Genomic DNA, 26,348 nt, shown 5'->3' on the forward strand with positions numbered 1-26,348 from the left:
TCGGTGACTCCGCCCTTCTCTCGAACCTTTTCGGTTGAGCCTGCGCTTTAAATACACCCGTCCCTGACCCCGCCTCTTTCTTCAGCGTCAAGTTCGGTTGCACGGCGAGCTTTATAGCAACCGTTGCCCTGAGCTGCAGCGCCATAGTCACCGTAGTCCTGGCGACTGTAACCCACCAACAATAACAACAACAACCTCCTCCTCTCCGCTCCATCCTAACACCACCTTCCTACCATCCTCATCCTCACACTAGTCCAGGTGAATATTAAAAATATTACCCGCTGCTTTATAATCATGTTCGCTGTTTAACCGCCGCGCGGTGTCTGTGTTTGTAGTTTATTTTGCATTATTAGAGGCGTGTTATATGTATTGTGTGTTTTAATGGCTTAAATCGGTGTTCGCCTGCCGTTCTTGTCACGCTCGCTCTTTCTCTGACGGTTCACTGTGTTCTCGTTGATGCGCCGCGTCCAGATGTTCTCTGCTCATTTGCTTTTATTTGTTAAACCCGATGAGCAGACGACATCCTCCGACCTTTAAAGAGTGTTTATGCATAAGCGTAATAATACTAAAATAAATGTGTGAAATATCTGAGCGGAACAGTCGACAAAAGCGGGGTTTTATTGAAGCGCAGCATCGTTTTCTCACGAAGCAGGTGTTGCTAAGCGGCTAATAATAGCATCATGAGCTGAAATGAAGCGATTTGTAAATATAATATGCGGTTGCGTTAGATTTCGCAACGTTTCGTGTATTATTCTTGTTTTTACTCGTTCAGTGCGATATAAACATAAATATAGGTCTTTGCAGTGACTGGGTGTTGCATTAACATTAGCTTCATGCTGACGTTCATTTAGCCTGTAAATGAATCGGAATGATTTTTTCTTCGGTAGGATCTTTGTACTTTTATTTTCTGTGGATTAATGCTGCCGCGTGGATTTTTTGAGTGATTTAGTGAGATTCAATGCAGCATAAAAAGGCTGATCTGTCTGTCTTCTATTGTTATAAAGCAGGAGTTACTCTTGCTAAGCTATTGGCCCAAAGCCTCTGTGGTTGTGTCTCAACACCTATTAAGCTGCCTACCTAGACGGAGGTTTTGGGGACCAGTATATTAGGGCATCATGGATCATACTCAAAACATTGCTGGCATAGACACTAGATTGTATTTTTGGGCTTCATATAAAAACCCCAGTAAGCTGCCTATCTAGATAGCATCAGAGGTTCATGCTCCATTTTTGCTTATAGACAATGGACAAATAATAAACGAGCTACCTGTCTATATCTTTAAAACCACAGTTAGTAAAAGTTGCCTATCTAGACTGCATTTTCAGGTTTTGCCACAAATGATGCATGTGCTTATGATGCCCAAAATGCTGACTAGGTAGGCTCTCTCGTTTGTTTTTTTAGACACAACCTTTGTTATCACACTAGCTATTTGCACAGCTGTGTAAAATCCATCTGTTTATATGCTATTAACACCCAGCCAGATTCATTTAAAACAAAGCACACTGGCACATTTGTGTCTAGGCTCAGTTACCGAATGTTTTCTGCATTGGACGTGATCATCACCAGAAGGCAGTCACTGCTTTATTTCACAGTTTGTGCTTGGGAGTGTCTTTATTTTTTCATTTGTTCGTCTGGTTGAATGTCATACCATGAGGTTTTATTGATATTAATAAGTTACTATGGATAAAATGCTGGGAGCACAGACCTCCTCTGTTGAGAATGAGAATGCTTTCGAGATCATATTCCAGTGATGCTGCTGATAAATGTTTGTCAGTGTTGCTAAGTTGCTTCGGTTCATTGAGGTCTTTGACAAAGTGCTATCGTGAAAACTGCATGGAGGGAAGAAATGGCTCTTTCATTCTGTCATCTTGATTTCGTGTCGGCATCACATTAAGGCTCGTTTTTAGAATCTTGCTTCTCAGTTGTATGAGACCAGAGGAATTCTGCATCCATTCTTATGTCCAGCCATAATTTGTGCTGTCTTATCCAGCACGTATTTCACAACGTTTGCTGTGTATTCCCGATGTAAAGGGATGCACAGGTTTGATGGCCATAAAGAATGATTAAAATGTGTCAATAACATGGCAAGATTACATTCAACATGACGTGAAAAATTATGTTACATCTGTAATGTACGTCTGTTGTTTTATATTGAATTTATTAGAATAAACATTTTGTACTGAACATCAGCACATTTTTTGCCTGTAGGTTCTTTCAATACAGTAAGCGGTGGTCCGGTTCATGCTGTTTCGGGGGTTTCTTGTACTCTGTTTCTGGTTTCCTGTGCCTGTAACAATGTCAGTTTTAGAAACATCTGTTTTGTCGTCTCTTAAGGCAGTGGTTCTCAAACTTTTTCGTCATAAGGCCACCTTTGTGTAAGGTGCATCGCTTTGTGGCTCCCCCAAATAAAGACTTGTAATCTTAAACTTAGAATTTTAGCTAAACCAAAAACATATATACAATGCTAAAACATCAATTCTTTTGATTGGTGGTTTATTTCTCCGATGTTTGGTTGCCTAAAATTTATGATAAATTTCATAAAATGCCAGAAAATCTGTGGCCCCCCTGGATCCATCTTGGGGCCCCCAGTTTGAGAACCACTGTCTTAAGGAGATGCAGAAATGTGACCTATTCCTGATATTCCAAAGCACTTCTGCTGAAGGTTTTGTTGTGCGAGCTTCGCCACCTAAACAAATCGCTGAGGGTTTCTCAGAATTGCATCAGGTTCCTCTGTGAGATGCTGTGCCGTGCCGTCTCCGCTCCCCTGTTGTCTTCATTATGTGCTGAGGAACAGGTGTGGTACCACGAGATGCTGAAAAGACCTGACTTGTGCTTATTGGAGCTGCCTGAGCGAGGCAGCATGGGATATCTCCATCTAACCAGCTTTATTAAGCCATTAATGCTCCAGTACAAAAAGCGCATGTTTTTGGAATAAACACAGATTTAATGGCACCTGTTTGAGTTTTGATGGTAATCTATACAGCATTCTTCTGCGAACATACACAAACCATCCAACTAATGAAGTTCATCGTGTTATTCCAGGTGCTTCTCTAGGATCCGAAGCTTAAGGCTTATTTTCTGACTTTTCCTTCTCTGACCTATACGTTGTTAATGACCAAACCACGAGGACTGGATGTCAGAAAGCGCTAGTTATCAGCTCACATTACCACTTACCTACCGTCAGGTATAGAGTTGAAACGGGGCTCTGCCACCTGTCGGCAGTATCCCGTTGCCTTTCCAATCTCTTTAAGAGATACTGATTGAGTAAATAATTCATATCCATTTCAAGCTAAACCCATTGAGCTTCGTAGCTTGCACGTGTGTGGGTGGATAATGTACGGACAAAATCTTTCAAAGCCTTTATTGTTTTTAATTAAGATTAATCAAGAGTTTTGTTTCGTGTTTTTTTTAATCTACATCATTCTGGCAGGTGATAAATATACTCTCTAAAAAAAAATGGTGCTATATTGCACTAAAAGTGGTTCTTTGCTCGTAATCATATGGGGAACCACTTTTAGTGCTATATAGAACCATATCTTGGTGCTTCAGTGGTTTTTCAGAGGTTCATTGGGGTAACCAAGGTGCTATATAGCACCGTTTATGACTTTCCGTATAAAGAACCTGTTAAGCCCCTGTATGGTTCTTCAGTGGTTCTATATAGCACCTCAGTCATCCCAAAGAACCACTGAAGTACCAATGAAGCACCAAAATAATGGTTCTATATAGCACTAAAAGTGGTGCCCCTATGATTACGAACCGAGAATCACTTTTAGTTCTATATAGCACTATTTTTTTTAGAGTGTAGATGTACAACGTTCAATCAGAAATTGATAAAATTTTTGGATAAACAGTGGTCACGTGGAATGACATTGGGTTTTCAATTGTTGAATGTCGATATCGATATTTACAGAGCAAGGTGGCCGATTGACAATATACAACATACAAATAAATGATGGCCAAAAATGCATTAAGCCCTTATTTACGTGCGCCTGACCCCCCAGTTAACTTCTGTTTTTTGTTTGGCTATTGTCTAATATAACTATTTGTATTTTATTTAAGTTATGTTAATATTAATTAATATTATTATTATTTTACTGTATAATAATTGTATTAAATAAACGATGTGTATAGTTATTTTATTAAATACATTTCTTTGAATGGGTCCTGTAGTTCGGTCNCCCCTATGATTACGAACCGAGAATCACTTTTAGTTCTATATAGCACTATTTTTTTTAGAGTGTAGATGTACAACGTTCAATCAGAAATTGATAAAATTTTTGGATAAACAGTGGTCACGTGGAATGACATTGGGTTTTCAATTGTTGAATGTCGATATCGATATTTACAGAGCAAGGTGGCCGATTGACAATATACAACATACAAATAAATGATGGCCAAAAATGCATTAAGCCCTTATTTACGTGCGCCTGACCCCCCAGTTAACTTCTGTTTTTTGTTTGGCTATTGTCTAATATAACTATTTGTATTTTATTTAAGTTATGTTAATATTAATTAATATTATTATTATTTTACTGTATAATAATTGTATTAAATAAACGATGTGTATAGTTATTTTATTAAATACATTTCTTTGAATGGGTCCTGTAGTTCGGTAGCATTTAAACAAACCGTATGGTACACTGACATCTAGCGGTTGAGCTTGGTAAATTCAAAATATTGGATAGACAAGTTTAGCGAAGTAGCGGTTCTTCTCGGTTTCTTTTGAATGTTGTCAGAAATAATCTACAGGCGCTCTATTGTTTGTGAAGGTGTACCGGAAGTTCAATTAGGAGTGCGCATGCGCATTGACGTTTGTTTATGTTGTTAATATGAAACCGTCTATACAATGATTGTGCTATTCCCTTAACACAGTTATTAACCACTGCAGCTAAGTGATACAACCTGACAGATACACAGATCTGTCAGTATATGGATGCTGTGATATGTAAGCACGTTTGACTCGTCACTCTCTGTCGGGCAGAGGGGTGTGGGGGGTAGAGAGAGTGTGTGTTGCCCTCCTCTCGGGCCTTTGTTACCCTTCGGCTTTGGAGGCTGCAGTTGTTCAGCGGAGCTCTGAGTTTAAGTGGGCCACAGGGGAGTCGATGAATAAGAGGAGGTGAAGTCAGCTGGGGGTGGGGGGGGCTTATTCAGACAGGTGCCTGTTTATACACAGCCATAGGGAGCAGGTGGGGTTAAGACAATATAATCTATTGCTTTTGCCTTAGAACAGTGGACATTGAGTGTTGACCCAGCACAGTACGAGTTTTGTTTATCTATCAGAAAATTAATATATGCGAAAGTAGACAAATGAAACATTAAAATGTATTGCCATGGACTTCTTATACCCAATAATACTCAGCATTTTTAAAATGACTTGGTCTGAACAATACAAGTGTCAATGTTTAATTTACTAAAACTGTGTCTGAGTTCGCCCCCTATCTCCTATATAGTGCACTGTATCGGGTGTCCGCCATTTTGTAGTGTTGTACGAATTCTGAGTAAACAACTCATTCCCTGCATCCGTTCACTACTTTTTACCCACAGTGCATTCTGATTTTGAGTGTACACTCGGTCACTCATATTTCCCATGATACAACGCGAATCAACCGTCTGATTAGAATCAGCTGGAGGAGAGTGACCGTTAATGCCACGAATGTACGTTTATACACTATAGCAGTGTTATATTTTAAATATATTAAGTAATTTTATTAAACGTAATAAATGTAATGGTAAATAAACGTGGAAAAATTTGTTTTGTTCTCTTTATTAAAAACAAATAGCCTACAATAAACGTGACATATCATGTAAAAATGAACTTGTGTAAACAGGTGTAATATAAGCGTTATGACGAATGTCCGCGACAGTACTGTCAGACGCCAGATATATTACTACGCCGAAATTGTTCACTCATTTTCATTCACTTCTTCCCCATATAATGGACTATTTAGCATTCGCTATGTAGGGAATAGTGCACGAGTGAACAAGTAAGCGAAGTCAGACGCAGCTTAAATGTCAGTTTAATTTGGTTCATCATTTTTGCATACTTAATTTAATGGTTTTTGAGGGTTACAACAGGCCTGTCAAGCCTCCAAGTGTCTAATACATTTTGATTGGATGTTCAACCTCTGATGTCAACAAAAATGTAGGGGGTTTTCTAATCCCCCAAATTCCTTTTGAAAGCCATAAACTTGTACTTGTGGGTTGCAGTGAACATCGTATTTACCAGTGATTTCGACTTTGAAAGGAAGCGTTAAACTAATAGCTGATATCACAATCATAAGTCACGTCATGTCTCAGATTTGCTGGCATATTTAGAAACAGAACAAGTCATTTAAGGGGCTTCCACATCTTTGGCAGCATTTGTCAGTTGTAAGCTTGCTTGAAGCAAGTTGCAGAACCAGTGTTTGAACAGGGTTTTAAACAGAATATTAGTCTGTTTAATGAAGAATTCTGGTGGATTTTTTTAATTATTAAGACAACGTTGCGTGTTTAAATGTTGGCGTAATCCAACGGTTATGCGCAGTCATGTTTTAAAGGACAACGTCAGAAAAATCAACAGCGATCTACACAGCACAGAACGTTCCTTTCAATATTATAGCCGTGTTCCAGATCACACCAATATCCAGACCAAGTCTGTTGACTCATTAGCGTGTTCATTGGAAATGGCTGTGATTATGTGTGTGAGGCAGGAATGCTGGGTAATCAGACGTTTAGTGCTGAGGGGGAAGTGAAGCGAACACAACACCACCTGCACCCTTCAGGTAAATGAGGAACAGAGGAAGAGGAGGTGACCGGAGACCTCCGGGGAGAAATGCAGGGCTGTCAGGAGACACGGGGGTAATTAACCTGGAGAGACCGGCTCATGGAAACTTTTAGCCGGCGGATGGTGGAGCACCACTGCTCAAACACGGCTTGTTTATGCGCTGCGTTACGGCTCTCGAAAGAAGAAAACCAACGCAAGCTGTTCTCATGTGAAAACTTATTTGTACGTTTTGTTCCTTTAAGATTGTTTCGCGATTAATTAAAGAGGAACGTTAGCGGTGAATTCTCGCAACCAATCTTTTGTAGGGACTGGGAGAGAAACCCACAGAGACCGTTAAATATTAACTTCATTTATTGCCGTGGACACGGCGGCATTCTCCAGTCATTGACTCATCTCACACACAGCACATATAGTACACTTCGTCCACGTCACGTCACTTAAATGTTTACGTATACAAATCTCACAGGAAGTGATCTTTCAGTGCGTCTACCGAATGATCTTCTGTTGTTTAGAAAGGGCCCATGTGATGGGGTTTTATTGGTTGGGTTTGCTAAGGGAAGCATCACTAGTGTTAGTAGTATTGCTCTGGGTTAGTGATTTGATCAAATGATTTATCCTGCACAGGTTAAACTTGGACAAAAGGTACATCATAGAGATTTATCAGATTCAGTCGAGGCCAACGTGCTTCCGAATGTGTTGACTACTGGTCGTGTACTGTATGTAACGGACTGATGACGTTGAATGGCTGTAAAGTGTTTCGCTGTGTGTTTCAGGCGCCATGCAGACCCCAGAGGCAGGCGCTGACTCCGCGTCCAATGTGCCCCTCCAGACCAGCGTGCCTGTGCAGCCTGCGGTTAGCGCGCAGCAGGTGGCGTCTCAGGTACCCATCCAGCAACAGGTGATACATGCGCTTCAACCACTTCTTTATGAGTACATATGGGTCAAAGAGGAAAAAGGGTTTAAGCATAAAAACAATACCTGTAATACTGCTTTAAATAGTTGTTGTTCAAAAAAATGAAAAAGTTTTCCATTTTATAATTGCGTTTTTGTTTTTCTGAGCAAAAAATAAACATCATACATTTTTGCCCTGATTTACAGAAGACGCCCACTAAAATGTAATTCAGTGTAACAATCTTGTCAGGCATATTCACAACAAAAATCAATTTATGACTAATTATTTTCACCCCAAATGCTAATTAGTTAGCTAATTAGCCGCTATCCTAGGTTTTGCCCATTTGTCAATAAGATTTTTTACTAATTTAAAGCAAAATAAAATGTAATATGCTCCCTTATTATTTTATATATTTTAATATGTACAAGTCAGAATAAGCTAGTTGTTTGAATTTGTACATAAATATTGTGTTACACTGAATGACAATGTAACATTATTTCAGCCAAATTTTGACATTTTATTCTCCAAAAACTTGAAACCATAAAGTAGACATTTTACTTTCTATTTTTTTTTACATTGTGCTTTCTATGGAAAAGATCTTTTGATGGGGACATCTTAACGTCCCATATACACTACTGTGGAAAGGTTTAGGTTCCATATTTAAGAATAAAAGTCAGCAAATACTAACTCATGATCAAAACTGGAATTTCACAAATGTAACTTTGAGAACGATCTTGTAACTAAAAAATAAATCAACTTATATTTTACCATCTACAGTGTAGTTACCATTTGTTTGCTGAAATGTTCTCTTGATATTTACTATTTTGTCAAGCAGCTTCTAGAGGTCATACCCTGAGATGCTTTTTAAAATGTATTGAAGCAGTGCACATCTATTCTGGGCTTACCGGCTGGCGGCTCCGTTTTCTTCATTATTTAGTCAGTCATCCATTTCTAAAACATCTCTATTGAATAAAAGTTTTGTTTGGTTATGAAAGAAGAAACTAATAATTTGAGACGTTTCTGCATACACGGTCTCATTAAAAGAATTCTTAAGTCATGAGACATGTCTTTTTATGTTGATTGAGCGATGCTGAAAGGTAATTGGTTTTGAGTATCGCATATGTATTTATCCTAAAATGTTGTTAAAGTTTTATTGATAAAAAGCAACGCGACGTGCAAGACATGTAATGTTTGCTCGAGATCAGGCTGAATATATATTTGAGAGCCTGTATTTATTGGCTGTCAGTGTGATGGCGTGTGATGTGTGGTTACAGGCGCAGACTGTTCAACAGGTCCAGCATGTGTATCAGGCACAGGTGCAGTATGTTCAAGAGGAGAACAACAGCGTTTACACCAATGGAACCATGTAAGTGTCTCGTTCTGTTTGCATGCACTGTTGCACTTATCAGTAACATGTTAAAGCTCATTTCCCGGTCATTTCCTGACCCGTCTCTGCAGTCTTGCATGCTGTTGGAATTAACACGCATTACTGGAAAAGGCAGTGCTTCAGGGATAGCTCACAAGCAGTTGTGTTTGTCTGGTGTCTTGTACCTACCTGCTGCTCTGTCAGTAAAATGTGTTCCTCCGAGGGCACCTGAGCATCCGTGAGAGAGGATTGTGTTCAGTCACCTGAAAATGACCACAAGTATTGATCAGTGCTTGCCATGAGAGGGTGAAGAGCTTTATGTTTACTGAAGAAACCTCAGCAATTCTCTTTCCGAAATGTACCTGCGGCCCACCTGAAACTCTCCTAAGTGCTGCTGGCTGTTTCTCTCTCTTTCACATTTAAAAACTCCCTCAGCATGAAGCTCAGCTCTTGTAAATTGGCTATTAGAAATAAAATGTCATCAGCCGAAAAGAGAAAGCACGTATCAGAATGGCAATCAAAAGCAATGTTCTCTATGAAAACAGTTATGCTTTAGTGATTTGTGTTTCCATGGAAACCGCACTCTCACCTGAAGCTAAAAGGATGCAAAGGCATCAAGACACGGCTAATTATGTTTTTCAAGTCGCTTAAAGAAAAGCGTATGCGCCGATAGAATTTAACAATGTCAAAATTTCAGCTGGCAGCCAAATCACACAGTGGTTTCTTTTATTGATAGACGGACGTATTCTTACTCCGAGCCACAGCTGTACAACCAGAACAGCGCCGGGAACTACTTCGACACGCAGGGCAGCTCGCCTCAGGTGAGCACGGTGGTAACAACACACAGTATGTCCAACAACGGGAACGGCGCTCTGGCCATGGGGCTGTCAGGAGGTCAAATCATCAGCAGCTCTGGAGCTTATCTGATTGGAGGAAACTCCATGGATGGCTCCACCCCTCACACTGCAGCGCAGAGCACCAGGGCCTCCCCCGCCACGGTGAGTCAGTCACGCCCCATCTAATCAGATTGTGTCAAGACACACAAACATACGCCTTATTATCTTTTATATGTCTGTGATGAAACCAGATGGGATGGCTGGGGTCAAAAATCAATATGATTAGTAATCATTTCTAATTGACAAATTTGTGGATTTCTTTTTTTCAACACAGTATGTATAACATCCTTTTACGTGAATTACTTTGATCTACTTCAATAAATGAATTACAACCTTAATGTAAGCTGTTATCTATAAATCAACATGGCATATTTGATGCAATAATATCGAAAAGCAAGCCTCACATTTTTTATTGCCAGGGGATTTTTGCCCCAAGCCCCCAAAACCTCTGACCCTGACAAATCAATCTCATTACAAATGAAATGGGCGACCTATATTTGACCTTAGGCCACTGGTGGTGGGATTTGGTAGTACTTGCATAAATCTGGGTATAAGCTATATTCCCCTGTTGTGCTGTGTAAAGTTGTGATTGGACGACAGTGAGTGTCCGCTGTGTGTGATTGGTGGCTGGGACGCTGTAGGCGGGTCATTCTCTGCTGCTCATCTCTCTGTCGCTACAGCCTTCGTTTGATTTATTTTCTTTCTGTTTTGTTTCGTTCTACCTTATTCTTTTGCTCTTTGGTCTATTAGATTGAAATGGCGATTGAGACGCTTCAAAAGTCTGAAGGTTTGTCCAGTCAGAGGAGTTCGCTGCTCAACAGCCATGTAAGTTGTAACCATGACAACCATGCACAGCTTCGCTTTGCCCGTCTCCGAGCTGCCTGCTTCGGTACTTTACGCTTTTCTTGTCTCTATGGCTGACTGTCTCTCTACCGCTAAGATAAACTGTATGGCTCAATGCTGTTTCTTTAGTTTCGTACAGTTGTATTTGTCATTTATCGACTCATCTGCGTTTTGACTGTTGACCGGAGTTAGCACAGGTCAGTCAAACATTAAGACGAGACAAGTAATGTTGATTGCTTTAGATGTTAACTAATCATTTAAAATATTTTTCTGTTTTCATTCTTTCAAACATGTTTAATATGTGTACAGTTCTCTGCAAAAGTCTGTATAAACAAGGAGTTTTATAACAAAATGGCCCACAGAGAGATTATGAATATATATGTATAGTGAATATTTGAGCTCTATTTTTGAACAGTTATGAACACTAGATTGATGGGATCTTGTCTGGACTACTGATGCAGATATATCTCTCTTCTCTACAGCTGCAATGGTTACTGGACAACTATGAGACAGCAGAGGGCGTCAGTCTGCCCCGCTCCACCCTCTACAATCACTACCTACGCCACTGTCAAGAGCAAAAGCTCGACCCCGTCAATGCTGCTTCCTTTGGGAAACTCATCCGCTCCATCTTCATGGGACTGCGCACTCGCCGCTTGGGCACCCGGTAAACTCAGCACCTCCAGCTTTCACACTGACACGTCCAATGCCGTCTTGTTTTTTGTTTTTTTGGTAGCTGTAAATTCAGCAGTATCATTGTTTCCTTGAATTCAGAGGGAACTCCAAGTACCACTATTATGGGATTCGTGTAAAGCCAGACTCGCCACTGAACCGGCTGCAGGAGGACATGCAGTACATGGCACTGAGACAGCAACCCGTCCAACAGAAGCAGAGGTATTCTCATGCTGTGTTTATTGTGCTTATGAGTTTTGTTTCGGGTCTCTGGTGTGTTTCTTGAGGATTTAGCGTTCTGCATTATGCTGGCTATGTGCAGCGTTCTAGAGTCCCTCACGAGGTACCATCTCTCTGTCCTTTTTCTAGATTCAAGCCAGTGCAAAAGGTGGATGGTGTGACAGCGGACAGCTTCTCCAGCAGTGGCCAGCACACGCCCAGCGCTGCAGAGCAGAGCTTCATTGCTCAGAGTCAGCACCATCAGCAGTACCTAGGTACTAATAAAGCTTAATCGCTGAAGAAAGTTAGCGCACGTTCAGGGTTTTAGCTGTGCATTCCTCAACCCCACTGTGTGCTCCATTAGATGCCTCCAGAGCTCTGCCAGAGTTTGTTGAAATTGACCTCGGAGAGCCTGTGGAGGGCATCACCCCAGAGGATGCCAAAGCCCTTCAGACGCTGTACAGAGAACATTGCGAGGTTGGGCATTCAGGACGACTGTTGTGATCACTTCACATTAAAGCTTGTTCAATTAAAGTTGTTGTTTCTGTTTTCCCTTGCAGGCTATTTTGGACGTGGTGGTCAACCTTCAATTCAATCTCATAGAGAATTTGTGGCAGACTTTCTGGCGCTATTCTCCCTCCAATTCAATAGAGGGCGTCACCATTACAGAAAACAGGTTTGTCCTTGGGCTTCTTATGGGTGGATCACATCTTGCGTCTAAAACCGCACGGAAAACTCGTGGCACTCTGTAAAGTTGAACTATTTCCTTCTCGATGCGGCGCCTAGAAAAATGTCTGCCGCGTGTCTACGTTTAAAACAACGAATTTGCACGCGCAAAAGGCACAAAATGTGAATCGCCCCTTAGTCAGCAATGTTAAGTCCTAACCAAAAGAGTAAACTGATATTTCAATTGCAATAAATGTTGTGCAGTGGAATGAGTGAAATCGAGGGCCGTCTGCCGAGGGCCCAACTGATCCTGCTCTGCCAGAATGAGGCGGTCCTGAAGTGGATGAATGCCTGTGATCACCTGATGTATCAGGCCCTTGTGGAAATCCTTATCCCTGATGTTCTGAGACCTATTCCTAGTGAGTCTTTCTATTCTCCCACGGTGTAAGAGCTCTCTCTGAAGTTCTGATCACAAAGTATTATACACATATTTCAGTTATTTCTTCAGGGTTGTCGGTTAAGGCCTCTTTTTTGGGACCAAAGAAATCTGGTCTTGTGTGTCATTTCATTATATGCCTTCTTATAACTCAGGTGCCTTGACTCAAGCCATCCGTAATTTTGCCAAAAGCCTTGAGGGTTGGCTCACCAACGCCATGAGCAGTATTCCCCAGAGGATGATCCAAACCAAGGTCGGTGTGGAGTGTAACCAGTCCTAACTGAGTTGTAATGAATGCATGACACCAGTTCAAAAAAACTAGTAGTGTTGAGTTGGTCTTCTCTTGCAGGTTTCAGCTGTTAGTGCCTTCGCTCAGACCCTCCGCAGATACACATCTCTGAATCATCTTGCGCAGGCGGCTCGTGCCGTCTTGCAGAACACCTCCCAGATCAACCAGATGCTCAGCGACCTTAACCGTGTGGACTTCGCCAATGTGCAGGTATGTCACGTTCTCTGTGGCTTCCTTTCTGTAGAGTTTCAAAGAGCTTCGACGCTGCAAGCTTCGACATGATGTTGTTCAGAAGACCTGTGTGTTGATGCCCTACAGGAACAGGCATCGTGGGTGTGTCAGTGTGAAGAGGGGGTCGTCCAGCGTCTCGAACTGGATTTCAAAGCCACCCTTCAGCAGCAGAGCTCCTTGGAACAGTGGGCAGCTTGGCTGGATAATGTGGTCACTCAAGTTCTCAAACCGTACGAAGATCAGCCCAGCCTCCCTAAAGCTGCACGGCAGTTCCTGCTCAAGTGGTCCTTCTACAGGCAAGACAAAAATTGTGTCGATGGTTTTCGATGTGAAGCAGGTCTTTTAAGCTTTAACATTAAATGTGTGATTTCACGTCAGTCAAACAAACTCTTGCCATAAGACAGACTCTGGTCCGCATCATCAGCTCTTAAATGTTCTTGCTTTTTCTGACTCGTCACAGCTCTATGGTCATCAGAGATTTGACCCTCCGCAGCGCAGCCAGTTTTGGCTCTTTTCACCTGATCCGTCTGCTGTATGACGAATACATGTTCTACCTGGTGGAACACCGCGTCGCCCAGGCAACTGGAGATACGCCCATTGGAGTTATGGGAGAGGTAAATACTGTCTGTATGGCCTGGTGTTTGTGTAGCCCAGCATGAGCAATTAAAGCAATGAAGTCAGTCTTTCTCTCTAATCGTTGTCTCTTTGTGTTGCTGCGTCTATTGCAGTTTCAAGACCTGAACACTATGTCACCTGCCAACATTGACAAAGGTAAGACCACAAAAGCTTGGACTTCTAGCTGAGACCTTGTGTCGCCTACAAGCCACTTTAGCGCAGCAGTAGTCTATGTGATGGTGTTGCTTTTCTACATGAGTCCACTAAGAAGCATTTCCATACACTGCTCTGTTGGAAACACTGCAAAGCCCAAAATGCGACGTCTTGTCTGCAGCCTTGATCATCGGTGGCAATGTCGACCTGTTGAATTGAACGTTGTTGGCGCGTGTCAACATACTTTAATTTATTCCTGTTCCTGACAGACGAGATCAGCGAGATGGACAGTGACTTGGACGAGGAGATCGAGGAATCCGACGAGCCGCTTGCCAAGAGAGAGAAGGCCGAGACAGAGGTTATCCAGGTGCTACAGGTGGGGTCATTGGAAGACGGCAGCAGCGCGGTGGTGGGCGTGGTCCAGCCCAGCATGCTCGGTTCTTTGCCCCAAACTGTAGGCAATCACACAGAGCACATCCTCAGCTCAACTGGAACCAGCACCATCCGCCACTGTGGCAGTGTGGGAAACACATACGCCTCGGTGTGAACGCCTGTTTCTCGCTTCGCTTTCTGTCTCTCTCACTACGATCTCTGTCTGTCTGCAGGACATCCCTTCTCATCCTTAGCAAGATGGGATCGCCACAACGATTTTTACATTACAGAAACACAATGTCGATGCACAGCTGCTTCTGTCCGGCCCATCTGAAGCCCTGTGGTGGGTCATCTGCAAAGTTCTACAGAACTAAACGAAGTGAATCAACTTGAAGATGTGAAGAGATGCTGATTGTAATGTTGGAAGCCCTCGCGTTTTTTTTGAATGACCCAGAACTCAAATCCAAGCCACTAGTTCCACAAGAGAATTCTGAAAAATACCATTTGCCTAGTCAATATTTATCACGTCTCTGTTTTGTACTGATCATTGTTTACAGTTTGTTTAGAACACTTAATTGGCCAAATGTCGCTTGCTGTTGAAGTGTTTGCTGTTTGGTTAGAGTTAAAAAGTCTCGCTGTGTAACTGTGCTGCTATGATAGAAGCAGGCTAGACAAGCGTACCCGACATAATGAGCTTGCCTTTTAACCTTCTGTACTCTGGAGTCTGAGTGTTTCCAATTGCCTTCTGTTTGTAGACTTCGCTGTTTGGATGATTCAAGACGAATTTTCTCATTGTACATATATGCTGCATGTACAAACTGTCGTGACTCTAGGAGTTTTTTACAGATCGGACCAAAAACATGAGTGAGAGACGACCGGCTGTCCTGGGCCTTTCTGAAGCTCTGTGCTTTCTCACACCTGTGCGATATTGCAGAACAGAGTGAATGTCAGGGATTTTATGTACCTCGGGTTCAACGTAGTGCCTTAACCCAAACAACAGCTTTTTGTTTTATCTGGACCGCTAATGCGACAGTGAGGAGGTCGTTCGGTTTGGATTGTAAACCACATCGTCAGAGAATATTCATAGTCCCGTCTAGACATTTGGCTCTTGAGTTTATCGCCGTGGACCGTGGCTGGATTTGTGCTCTGATATAAGTGGTTATTGCTGTGTGATACTGAGCACTCGCATGGAAATTCAGGAAGAAGGTTCTGCTTGTGCTGTAACACATGTCTGTTGCTCTCTGTCCAGACCTGTTGTGTCGTTTGCCTTTGGAGTCTGGTGAAGGCATGTGTGCATTCGTCGATACGTGAGAGCTTGAACTGATTTGAACGTAGCTGGAGTGTTTGCCGTTTGATTGTGTGTGTGTGTGTGTGTGTGTGTGTGTGTGTGTGTGTGTGTGTGTAAATCTTGTCACCCTACCTCATACTGGCGTTGATGGTCTCTGTCATAGCGAGTCCGGACGTCTACAATTGTGTTTGATCCTTGCTGGCCCACATGTTGTCACGATTTGAAATTCACATCTGCTGATCCCCTTACAAAAAAAGTGAATATTTGTATCGTGGACCAAAAGTTGATACGCTACCATATAAATATCTATATAGGTATAGAAATATATGATTACAGACATGAATCATACAGTTTGTTTTTTACCTGCATGTATGGCTTATGGTCAAGGGTGGTGTTTTGTTTGGTAATAGGTTGTTGTTTGTTTAGTTTAGTTTTGTTTGCTTTGCTTTTTAATGACTGTGAAATGGAAAGGAGGATGTTAACCTGATGGTCGTAATGCTGGGCTAGACACTCCATTTCTCTAAGTGCTGGATTGAAGAAAACGGCATCCATTAGTATGTGTTATAGATGAGGTCAGCTGTGCCGTTTGGACTGACTGTTTGTACTTGACCTCTTATCGATTGCTGTCCTATAATGAAAAACACTGGAAAATTGCAGTTGAACTGGAAGCGTTATTTTCCTGACTACTGACGTTTAAAACTTGATTCGTTTTTTTTGTTGTTATTGTGCACGGAGGCTGTTTGATTTATGCACCTGTATTATGAATCTTGTTTTTACTGTGAGGGAAATCATTCACAGAGATGAATATGTCTGTTCAGATATCTCTATTAATGGTATGATAGGGATACAACATTTTCTTTAGAGGAAAACTCATTCTGATCATTGCCGTTTTGTTTGAAAAAGTTACTGATAATCATGAGATTGATTATAATTATGTGCAATGTGTGGAACATACTGCAACGTCACCTTCTCAACAGTAATGACCAGTTACTAAAGATTTCCTACCGTGAAGGAACTGCAACTTGAAGTTGTTTCTGAGATTTTGTGATTTACCTGTAATTGTTTTGGTATCATTTGAGGTGGTTTTCTTAAGAAAATAACATTTGATTTCTACTTTCTTGGCTTTCTTTGTCGTTTGGTGCCTGGAGCACACAGCTCTTCACTGTTGGATAGTTTGATAGATGTCTTGATCTTGTGCGATGACACTTAAAGTGCTCTTGGTCTTGCATGCGCCTTTTCTTGTGCTGCTACAATGTTATAAGTTGCTTCTGTGTTTTTTTGTTTTGTTTTGTTTGTTTTTTTAACAGTGTGTTTAGAACAGTTCAGTGGGGTTTTTCTTTTTCAAATAACATGCCTGATTCTACTCGAACTTTGCCAAAATACAGAATAAGATCACATTTTGAAAAGTCTTGCTACATCACATAAGGACACCTGTACTTGTTGTTTGTACCAAGTCGCGCAATTTGGCTCGGCCACCTCAGAAATTGAAATCCTCGTTGAACATTTGCAACTCTGGACATCACTGCAAGCTTTTCAAGTAAAAGACAGATATGAACAACATATCCACCCCCTGAGTTAATGCAGCCGGGCGAGAGGGCAGCTTCATGGATGAGAGAATACAGTGCCTTTAATTTCAGACCTCCAGAACCAGTACAAGCCAACAGACAGACGGACCTTCTGCGCACGTCTCCCGGCCCGCCACACTCACCTATGACACATATGCACATACCAGTTTAAAGGCACCCAAACTTCACCTGCTGGTGACGTGAACTGTACAAGCTGCACTATCATTGTCATCAAGACGTTTCTTTCCTTTCTATTGTGCGCAGAGTGAAACGCTTGTGTTTTTTTCTCTTTTTTTATTTTGAGGAATATTTTAAGTGCCATGTGACTGTTTACGTAGTGAGTCATGGCCTGCTGTAGCGCGTTCAAGCACAAGCATCGTGATACTCTGAGAAAACATGTCCTACGTGTAAATATTGAGAAAATGGAAGGATATTTATTTACAGTCCCTTACTCTTCAGCGGTTTAATGCGAATGTTTGAAAGTGTAAATTGTGAATTTTTTTTTATTCTTTCCCCTCTCTATGGATTCGGATGATGTACCTTACATATACAGTAGGCTACATATGTATTTTTTTCTTTTCTGTGTGTTGTTTCAATTGACCTCTTAGTAAATTATATCCTCTGAGAATTGGTAAAAGCTAACTAATAAGTGTAGAGTGATTTGTATTGTGTATTTTACATGAAGGATAACAAAACTGGGGAACTTTTATATTTATAAAATGATATATTAACATTTTAGTGTGTCAATATGAGGAAAATATAGGAATTATCCAAGACACATGTAGTTTGTTTTTTCTGAATATTTCAGACTTCAGCTCAGGCTAGCTTATTAGTGTTGTTTTCTTAAATTTGTGGCTTGTCTTTCAATTAATAAACATTTTCTTGTTGAAATGAAGGCTGGTGAGTACATTGTGACGGAATTCAAGGCATATTTCGCCCAAATAAGGTCAGTTTCACTAGCAGTTAAGGTCATACAGCTGTGTGAGGCACAAACTAAAAGATTATTGACTAAAAAATCTGCAGTTATAAAATCTTTACTCCAAAACACCTAAAAAAAACTTATGCATAAAGTAAAGTGATTCAAACTACTCACTCAATTCCACAGTTTAGATAATAAAGATTGAAGTTAATTTACTCGATAATTACACGTGTCTACTCCGGACGTGTCACCGGGATCTGTCTGGTTATAAGCATTCTTCCAAATATCTTTCTCTGTGTTCATCAGAACAAAGACATTTATACAGATTTGGAACAACTCGAAGGTGAGTAAATGATGACAGAATTTTCATTTTTTTGGTGAACTGTTACTTGAACGGTTTGGTGAATACCTCCTGAAATTAAATACAATATTAACAAATTACTGAATTAAATTAAAAATTTGCCTTTCATCTTGTGTATCAAGCGCACTGCAGATCATAAAAACAGCTGCCTGAAACAGGCACGTTAAGATGATTATTTTTGACATGTTTAAAATATCTCATAACCAATGTGTTATTAGTGTTTAACAAACTACAAGTGTCTTAACTGCTAATTATTTTTGTCTTGTAAAATAATCATTATCAACAGGATACATTATGAATCAAAACAAGATATTTCAAAGAAACGTCTCCATAATGTTTAATTAGGTAATTGTTTTCTTGTTCAACATCTTGTTTCATTCAGAAATATAGTAACCTTACCCAAATAAAACTGTTGTTGTTGTCGTAAACAGTTAAAAGTTTTATTTGGGAGTGTTGTGATATGAAGTCAACAAGAATGAATGTAATATAAAAACACTCAAATTAATTACAGGAATTTCTTCATCAATTCGTGATAGTCCAAACCTGCCACCTTGTGACAAAGTTTGTCATTTTTTAAACAAAAACCGAAGCTCTGATAACACTGACTGACTAAAAGATGCCGTTTATAATTTCAGTCATGTGGCTTTCAATATTTAAACAGATTCCAGTTCAACACTTGAATGTCATTTACTAGATGAATAACTGATCCAAACATCAGAGAGGAAGTGCTCAAAACTTAAAAACAACTGATGGAGTCATGGTATAACAGTGCTGTATGTCTTTGAGAAAACGAGATGAAGCCCTTGTAGGATGCCATGTAACAAATACACTGCCGTTATCAGAACAAACACAGTGCAGTAATCCAGTGGACCAGCACTGATTAACATCTTAGTGCCGTCTCTAATTAATAAGTGTTTTAATTTGGTTAAAAGGTCCGCAGAACATTTTATTGACAGACTGCAAGCAAAGAAACCGAAGCAAAACACAAAGTGCTAAAACAAATTAAAATAGAACACATCTAAGAGGAAGAAAGCATTTAGAACAATAAAACCCCACTGCTCTTATTGCTCGTGCATGTATGACTCTGGACTAACCGTTACGTCTCACTGTGAGGGTTAACTGGATAAATGGCTTAACTAGCCAACTTCCTCCATCACATCTGACTGAAGATAAACAGATGTTTTATGTACATGCATTAACATGTTCACCTGGGGTGTAAATCACTTTAACCGAAACACAGCAACAGAGAAGAGGAAATGCTACATGATTTGCAGGTACACAATAATCGAGAGCATCACACTACCAAACAATTGAGAACAAAAGCTTGTTTGGAAACGTATTGGCCTGAATGGACAGATATCTGCTGAGAAACAGTTTTTTTTCTTTCTTTCTATTCCAAGATTAAAGCTAATAGTGTGTGACTAGCTGCAATTGTGTTATGTTTTGATTTTCAGGCAAAAACACTTTTGAGGTTTAACATTTCAACATCTTCATTGACTCCGCCTGTAGCACATCTCACTTGATCAGATTAAAAGATGAGAAGAAATGAAACCGGAGAAACAAAAAAGAAAATGAAACTTTTCAATAAGAAGTAAATGAGATTGTGTGACTGAAACAAGGCAACAACTGTCCATTAATCTGTGATGTTGAATATATCTCAGTTATGTTGACATCTGTCAGAGCAGGTGAACAAGCGTTCGTTCGACGGCTTCAGTCACACAGGTCAGCGGTATCTGTCATCTGTGGGAACAGTGTCTCAGTCTAAGGGAGTGGGGTCAGCAATGGGCATTGTGTGGAGAACCTCATCCAACAGCTGCAGCGCCCTGTGCAGGTGAATCTCGATCCAGCAGGGGGTTTCTTTGATGCTCTGTCGGGGGTAATCGGGACCCCAGCCCTTGACAAAACTCATGCGCAGAATACAGAGGCGACGGAGGTCATCCACACCGATACCAGCAGCCGCAGACAAACCTGCATGACGGTTTAATATGGAGTGAATACACAGGGAGTCTGTTGGCTATCATGATTATATTCATCTAGTATATAAAAATACTCATGTAAATCGGACATGGCCAAAGGGGATGCGTTTAGGGTGAACGGTGATATACTTACTGATGGCAGGTGCGATTCCTCCCACAGATCCAGGCCCTGGGATATTTCCAGCCACTGCGGCCGCCTGGGCTGCAGCCGCCGCCTGCGCAGTAGCCGCCTGCTGCTGCATCTGTCTGTGACACTGACGTAAATCAAACACCTGCAGCAGAAACACGAAAACGAAGGCATGGTCAGCTGGTTATCAGACGTATCAGCTCTCAAAAATCGCACGAAAACGTGAAGCTGTAGTGTTGTTCTGACCTTGATGTATGCGCTGGGGTAAATCTTGTGTACAGCGTCTCCAGGAGCCCGGCCGGCCTCACGGTCTAGATAATAGCTCTGGACGAAGACGGCGTGATCGCTTAGACAACGGACCCAAACGTCTCCTTCACCTTTACACTCCAGCTGTACACCCTTCCCTATGTGCAGTCTAAAGACAGATTGGATCGCATCAGACCGGGCCGGTTGAGAGTCGCTCAGATGAAGTGTTCACCAATACTGTGCTCACCTCGCCCTCTCAATGGCCTCGGTTCTGTGGACGTTGCTCAGCTGGCCGAGACAGAATCGATCTCCTCCAGAGGGGTCCACATACCCGTCCACAGTGACGATTGGACAGGAGGAGGGAACTTTAAACGTCTCGCCCACCTGAACGTCCATCTCGAAGTAAGCAATGGAGCACCAGTATTCTGGAGCTATCAGAGGCCAGCAGCGCATTCGGTCAATTTCCATAAAAATGAATTTCACAGAGAATGTCCTTCAAAGACTCGTATCGAAGCTTTAGAGCAAACTCAGCGCCTTTTCAAATCGCGTAAAAACTGATTTTCCAGGTTTTAATGACATTCCGGATAAAAGTGACAGAATTCGAAAACGTTCAGGGTGAGAAAATTCTTACCGGGGTGGTTGGATAAGGGGGGCTGAAATGCTATGTCGTTGTGTACAGGCCCTGAAAGGAAAGAACATACAAGACAAATAAGAAATCCACCTGTGACCACAGAAAGCAGTTTTTCGCAGAGATCGGTAACCACATTTATAACAGCGAATATTATAGGTTTCATTTTAAAATGACAATGACCAATACAAGACTTAATTCCTGTTCACCTGCTACTTTGTACATCCCTGCACAGCATCACAAGACCAACTACTACTATAAGTTTGCATGCCAGGAGCTAGATCTACTAGTCGAGATGAAACGAACACTGTATTCTAACATCATCCCAGTATCTCCAGCTCACGCCACACTCACAGTAATGCGCTGGATGGGCCATGGGCGGATGATGCTGAAGATGGCCGTTCTGATGGTGCGACACACTCGGGGTGAAGTTATTGTTCCTTGTCCAGGTGGAGGAGGCATCTAGTGAGAGAAGAAGAAGAGAGCACATCTTACACGGAACAGGACACGTGCATCAAGACACTCGCTGGTCTGAAGTGACGCTGTGCTGGATGCAGGAGATGCTGAGAAGCTTCCAGACTCTAACGGGAGCTGCTGGGTGGAGGGACGCTGATGGCTTACTGTGGTGGTACGTGGACGTCTGGCCTGGGGGGAAGCCATTCTGCTGTGAACTCTGCCCCGTCCCCGAGGCAATCTGCAGCAGCCCTTCACTGCTGTGGCTTCCTGTGAGGACACTAGTGGGCCGAGCTGGGGAGAAAGGGGGGGCATGCACATGTCAACACACACACACGAACCATTAAACCCCAGGGATGGCTGGAATGACCAGACCTTTCTATTATGGTAGTCGTTTTAGATCGCAGAAACAATATATAAAGACAGCGTAGTCATTTTCTGCTTGAAATTCAACAACTTCAGTTCAACAGTTGATGATGGCAGCATCAGACCGCCAAGTTTCCCATGACAGGTCATTTGGTCCATCTACATTATAAGTACCATATTCTGTTTAATATCAAATATGTGAAAGCTGTAATTTGGCCCAATGACACATCAAACCTTGTATGGCTATCCATAGCAACTCCACACAAGTACAATAAGTTTATACAGTAACGCAAAATTTCTACATGACGGCAGTTTGAAGTTATAGCTGCACTCAGTTACATTATGCCATTACTAACATTCCTCAAGTGTCTGATATCGACCACAAAATACGACAAAATTAGACCTAAACAGTTTCAACAAATGAAATTTCCTAAATCACAACTAATGAGCTGGGACACGTCAGAGAACTGGCCCTCCCGGATGAGAGTTCTTTTCTCCATTTATGTATCATTGGAGTTCGGGTTCCTCGCCACAGGGCATTGTTGGCTGGCTTGCTCACCGGGAGACTGCATTCATTAGATATTATTTACTAGAATGATCTTGCTTGCTCTATAAACACCATGCGCTGTGTTTACACCTTTCTGTGTTTTTCTCATTTTCTCCTGTAAAGCTGCTTTGGAACAACGCACATTGTGAAAAGTGCTCTATAAATCAAATTGAATTGAACATGATTCGAGTCACGTCATACCATCATATTAAAGACCAACAGAGAACATGACCTATGCGCTTAAGGATATAAAGAACGGAATGGTGGATGTCATACTTGTCGATCCCACTGCCATGCTGGAGAATGCGGAGGTGGAGGCTGAACTGCTGCCCTCTGCTGGAGGCATCATGGCCGGGGTGTTGAAGGGCTCTTGGGCCACAGGTCTGACAGGAGGATGTTGAATCGTCTGCATGTGTGCCTCGGTGCTGGGGAGAGATGGCTGGCCTTCATAGTCATATTCATCCTTCACCATCAGGCCGGACGGCCCTAAAAATATGTATATATAAAAATATTTGATTTTCTATCTTTAGCTGGAGAACTTCATTTCACAGTCAATGAAAACCTTCAGTCGTTAACTGTCATGTAAAAAGCCTGAAACAACTACCAGAGCCAATTTATTTCAATTTCTGAGCAAAACAGGATAATATAACAGAAAATAACATGTGACTAAATGGTTTTGATATTTTTCATCAAGATATAAAGTGTTAATAATTTCATTCCTAAACAGGTTCACATTTATTTATACACGATATCAATTTCTTCAACATGAGGAAACAGCGTCACTCACCAGAGCTTGACAGAGTCAGTCCCGACAAGTCTAAGAAAAAACACAGGCCAGTTAAATGATGAACCTTGATATATATATATATATGGTTTACGCAACAAAGACAGAATTCACATCTCAAACGGACCTATTCCTGGAGACACCACTCTCTCATAGTGGTACGGGTTCACACAGACACTGTCACACTTCAAGTCAAAGGCAAACTGGCAGTACTTGACATGTTTCAACTCGTTCTTATGAAGATCTGGCCACCGCCATAAGCGTGCGTAAATCACGTGTGGAAACCCTTTGCGTCCAGCCACCTGGACACAGCGGGAGAAGACACGTCAGACATACAAATCGAACTCGAACCAAATCTCTAGTGTGACTTGAAAAATCACAAAGACTACTTGAAAACGATATGACATTTAGTATCTCGCTGTAGCGATGACAATGAAGTTCCAACTTTACTGTAATTCTTATATTTGAAGTTGACAGATCCACACACCTGCAGACGGCCGTCCAGCGTGCGCTGTATAGTCACACATTTACTGGGATGAGCTCCGTTTGTGGTGATGGCAGTGATGAGAGAATCCAGCTCATCTTTCTTCTCCTTCAGTTTCTTCACCAGACTCTCGATGGCCCGTTTGGCGAACGTCTCGCTCTCGCCACCCTGCCTGTGACACATCAGACTGTGCACGATACTCAGACAGGCGTCGTTGCTGGTGGGCGTGTTTGTGATGGACATCCTGAGCTGTTTCTTGGCCCCTGACAGATGGTTCACCTTGTCACACTGGTTTCAGTCCCTTCAGCACCAACACACTGTTGTCTGGGAGAGGTCCATTCACATGGTGACCTGTGGAAAGATCCAGACTGTGCTGTTCATTCAGCAAACTTTACACTTTTAAAACAAACCACACAGTGTGACACAACCACAGGCATCATGTCATCAGAGAGTATTGACTGTGTACGTCACTGTTTGTACTTTATTACATTGATGCGCATTCTGACTTCATGAAGGCTAAATGTGATCAAACATTACACTGACCGTGACTGTTAAAGCAACAGCAAATAAATCTAACCCTTATGTATAAAATGCAACCGTAAAAAAGTAAACTTCACTATACTGAACGAAAAATGGATAAAATAATACTCAAACACTTCTTGAAGACTCAAATGTGATTGACTTAGAAATGCACTCAAAGTGGTTTATAAATAAGCTCGAGAGAATGTAAACAACGTGTTAGCGCAACCCCGCTAACTGTTCAACCAAACCTTACCGCTGAGGAGAGGTTACTTCAGTTTTAAACTAACACATAAACATAGAACATCTTAATATACACACAAGTATAAACTCGAATAGCGGTCCTGTTACCTCTGTGCGAGTTTGTCCGGTTTTATCCGGGCTTTTTTTGAGGTTTTGAAGTCAATCTTGTCAGTGGCTAAAGCGCGTGACACTGATATTTGAACTGGTGCTGGAACGATTTAAAGCTTCAAGAGTCCTTCATCTGAGCGATTTACGTTGAGTCAAAGATGTGGTTTTTATTAACAAGACGACGGAAAAGGTCGCGGCGACCGATGAAAGTAAACAATGTAGCCGCGATGATTTCGACACACCGTCTCACGTCCAGCTGCGCAATATGGCGAACCGCGCATGCGCGCTGCATTCAGCACAGATTCAGCCTTCCTGTGCAGCGCTGCCTATCTAGACCGCTGTTCTGAGATTGAGCAAATTCAGAGTGTGAACTGCAAACAGTGTTGGGTGTAACTAGTTACTAAGTAATAAGTTACTGTAATTTAATTACTTTTCCCTTGAAAAGTAAAGTAAGAAATTACTCTTATTTTTTCTGTAATTTAATTACAGTTACTTTTGATGTAATTAAACTAAATACTTTGTGTAATATATGTGTGTGCAATAGTGGAACTGACATCAAAATTCAAAGTCTAACTTTAAAATCTGTGCTTCAACGTATAATTCTCACATTTGTAATACTTTGGTCAGTTAATAAGAGTACTTTATGTACTTTAATATAATTTATTTGAATGAATTAAAAGAGCCCTTTCGTGCCTATCCTTGAATCACTTAACAAATCAAGGTTGATGTAGGATATAGAAAGTAATTAGTAATAAGTAACTAAATAATTTTTGGAGAGAGTAATTTTTACAGTAATCTAATTACTCTATTGAATATGTAATTAGTAACTAGTAATTCATTACTTCTTCAGAGTAACTTACCCAACACTGACTGCAAACCAGTAATTTAGCATTTTGATATCTAACGTGTCTGATGACCAAGAAATAACGACTTTGCTGAAAACAACAATAGAAAGCAGCACATATTTTCTAAAGGATTGTATGGGGAATTGTATTGATTTGAATGTTGGTCTTAACCGGTATTGATCTAGAATATGGGAACACCATTAAATCACCATTAAATCCTACTTGAATAATGTTCTCCAAACACAGCACATAAAATAATTTTTAATGGTTTAAATGGTAAACGGATGTCAGTTCACAGTGGTGTTTATAATAGAAACAGTACACAGCAGGTTCCCTTTTGGTTATTTTTTTGGGAACAAAAAATAACGTTCCCAGAACGTTGCAGGCTGTTTTTTTTTAAATAACCAGAAAGTAATGTTCCCTGATGGCTATTTATTGGTTATTTTTTGTAACCTGAAAGTAACGTTCCCTGCTGGTTA

The 26,348-nt window shown here is 41.3% G+C and overlaps 2 protein-coding genes across 4 annotated transcripts; one reads left to right on the forward strand and one right to left on the reverse strand.

Moving 5' to 3' along the window:
- Window positions 1-110: 110 nt before the first annotated feature.
- rfx3 (regulatory factor X, 3 (influences HLA class II expression)) lies at window positions 111-18,151 on the forward strand. 2 transcript variants are annotated; one of them, XM_057321397.1, is made up of 17 exons: window positions 111-258; window positions 7,537-7,661; window positions 8,930-9,021; window positions 9,758-10,019; window positions 10,668-10,742; window positions 11,243-11,424; window positions 11,532-11,651; window positions 11,799-11,923; window positions 12,013-12,125; window positions 12,209-12,324; window positions 12,579-12,733; window positions 12,906-13,003; window positions 13,100-13,249; window positions 13,358-13,566; window positions 13,731-13,884; window positions 13,999-14,041; window positions 14,308-18,151. In XM_057321397.1, exons 2-17 carry the CDS (start codon window positions 7,542-7,544, stop codon window positions 14,583-14,585), a joined length of 2,292 nt encoding a protein of 763 aa, XP_057177380.1. In that variant the 5' UTR covers window positions 111-258; window positions 7,537-7,541; the 3' UTR covers window positions 14,586-18,151. The 2 variants fall into 2 exon arrangements, with proteins under 2 accessions (XP_057177380.1, XP_057177381.1); XM_057321398.1 differs by lacking the exon at window positions 10,668-10,742.
- A 733-nt stretch (window positions 18,152-18,884) lies between these two features.
- smad4a (SMAD family member 4a) lies at window positions 18,885-25,304 on the reverse strand. 2 transcript variants are annotated; one of them, XM_057321368.1, is made up of 12 exons: window positions 25,025-25,304; window positions 24,158-24,505; window positions 23,798-23,972; window positions 23,674-23,703; window positions 23,163-23,372; window positions 22,142-22,267; window positions 21,875-21,982; window positions 21,524-21,574; window positions 21,140-21,323; window positions 20,893-21,061; window positions 20,653-20,791; window positions 18,885-20,511 (listed from the first exon to the last, which is right to left on the reverse strand). In XM_057321368.1, the coding sequence occupies exons 2-12, from the start codon at window positions 24,395-24,397 to the stop codon at window positions 20,300-20,302; spliced, it is 1,644 nt and encodes a 547-aa protein (XP_057177351.1). In that variant the 5' UTR covers window positions 24,398-24,505; window positions 25,025-25,304; the 3' UTR covers window positions 18,885-20,299. The 2 variants fall into 2 exon arrangements, with proteins under 2 accessions (XP_057177351.1, XP_057177352.1); XM_057321369.1 differs by lacking the exon at window positions 22,142-22,267 and having other exon boundaries at window positions 18,886-20,511.
- Between the last annotated feature and the right edge of the window lie 1,044 nt (window positions 25,305-26,348).

This window comes from Triplophysa rosa, linkage group LG22 (genome assembly GCF_024868665.1).
Source record: "Triplophysa rosa linkage group LG22, Trosa_1v2, whole genome shotgun sequence".
Taxonomy (NCBI): domain Eukaryota; kingdom Metazoa; phylum Chordata; class Actinopteri; order Cypriniformes; family Nemacheilidae; genus Triplophysa; species Triplophysa rosa.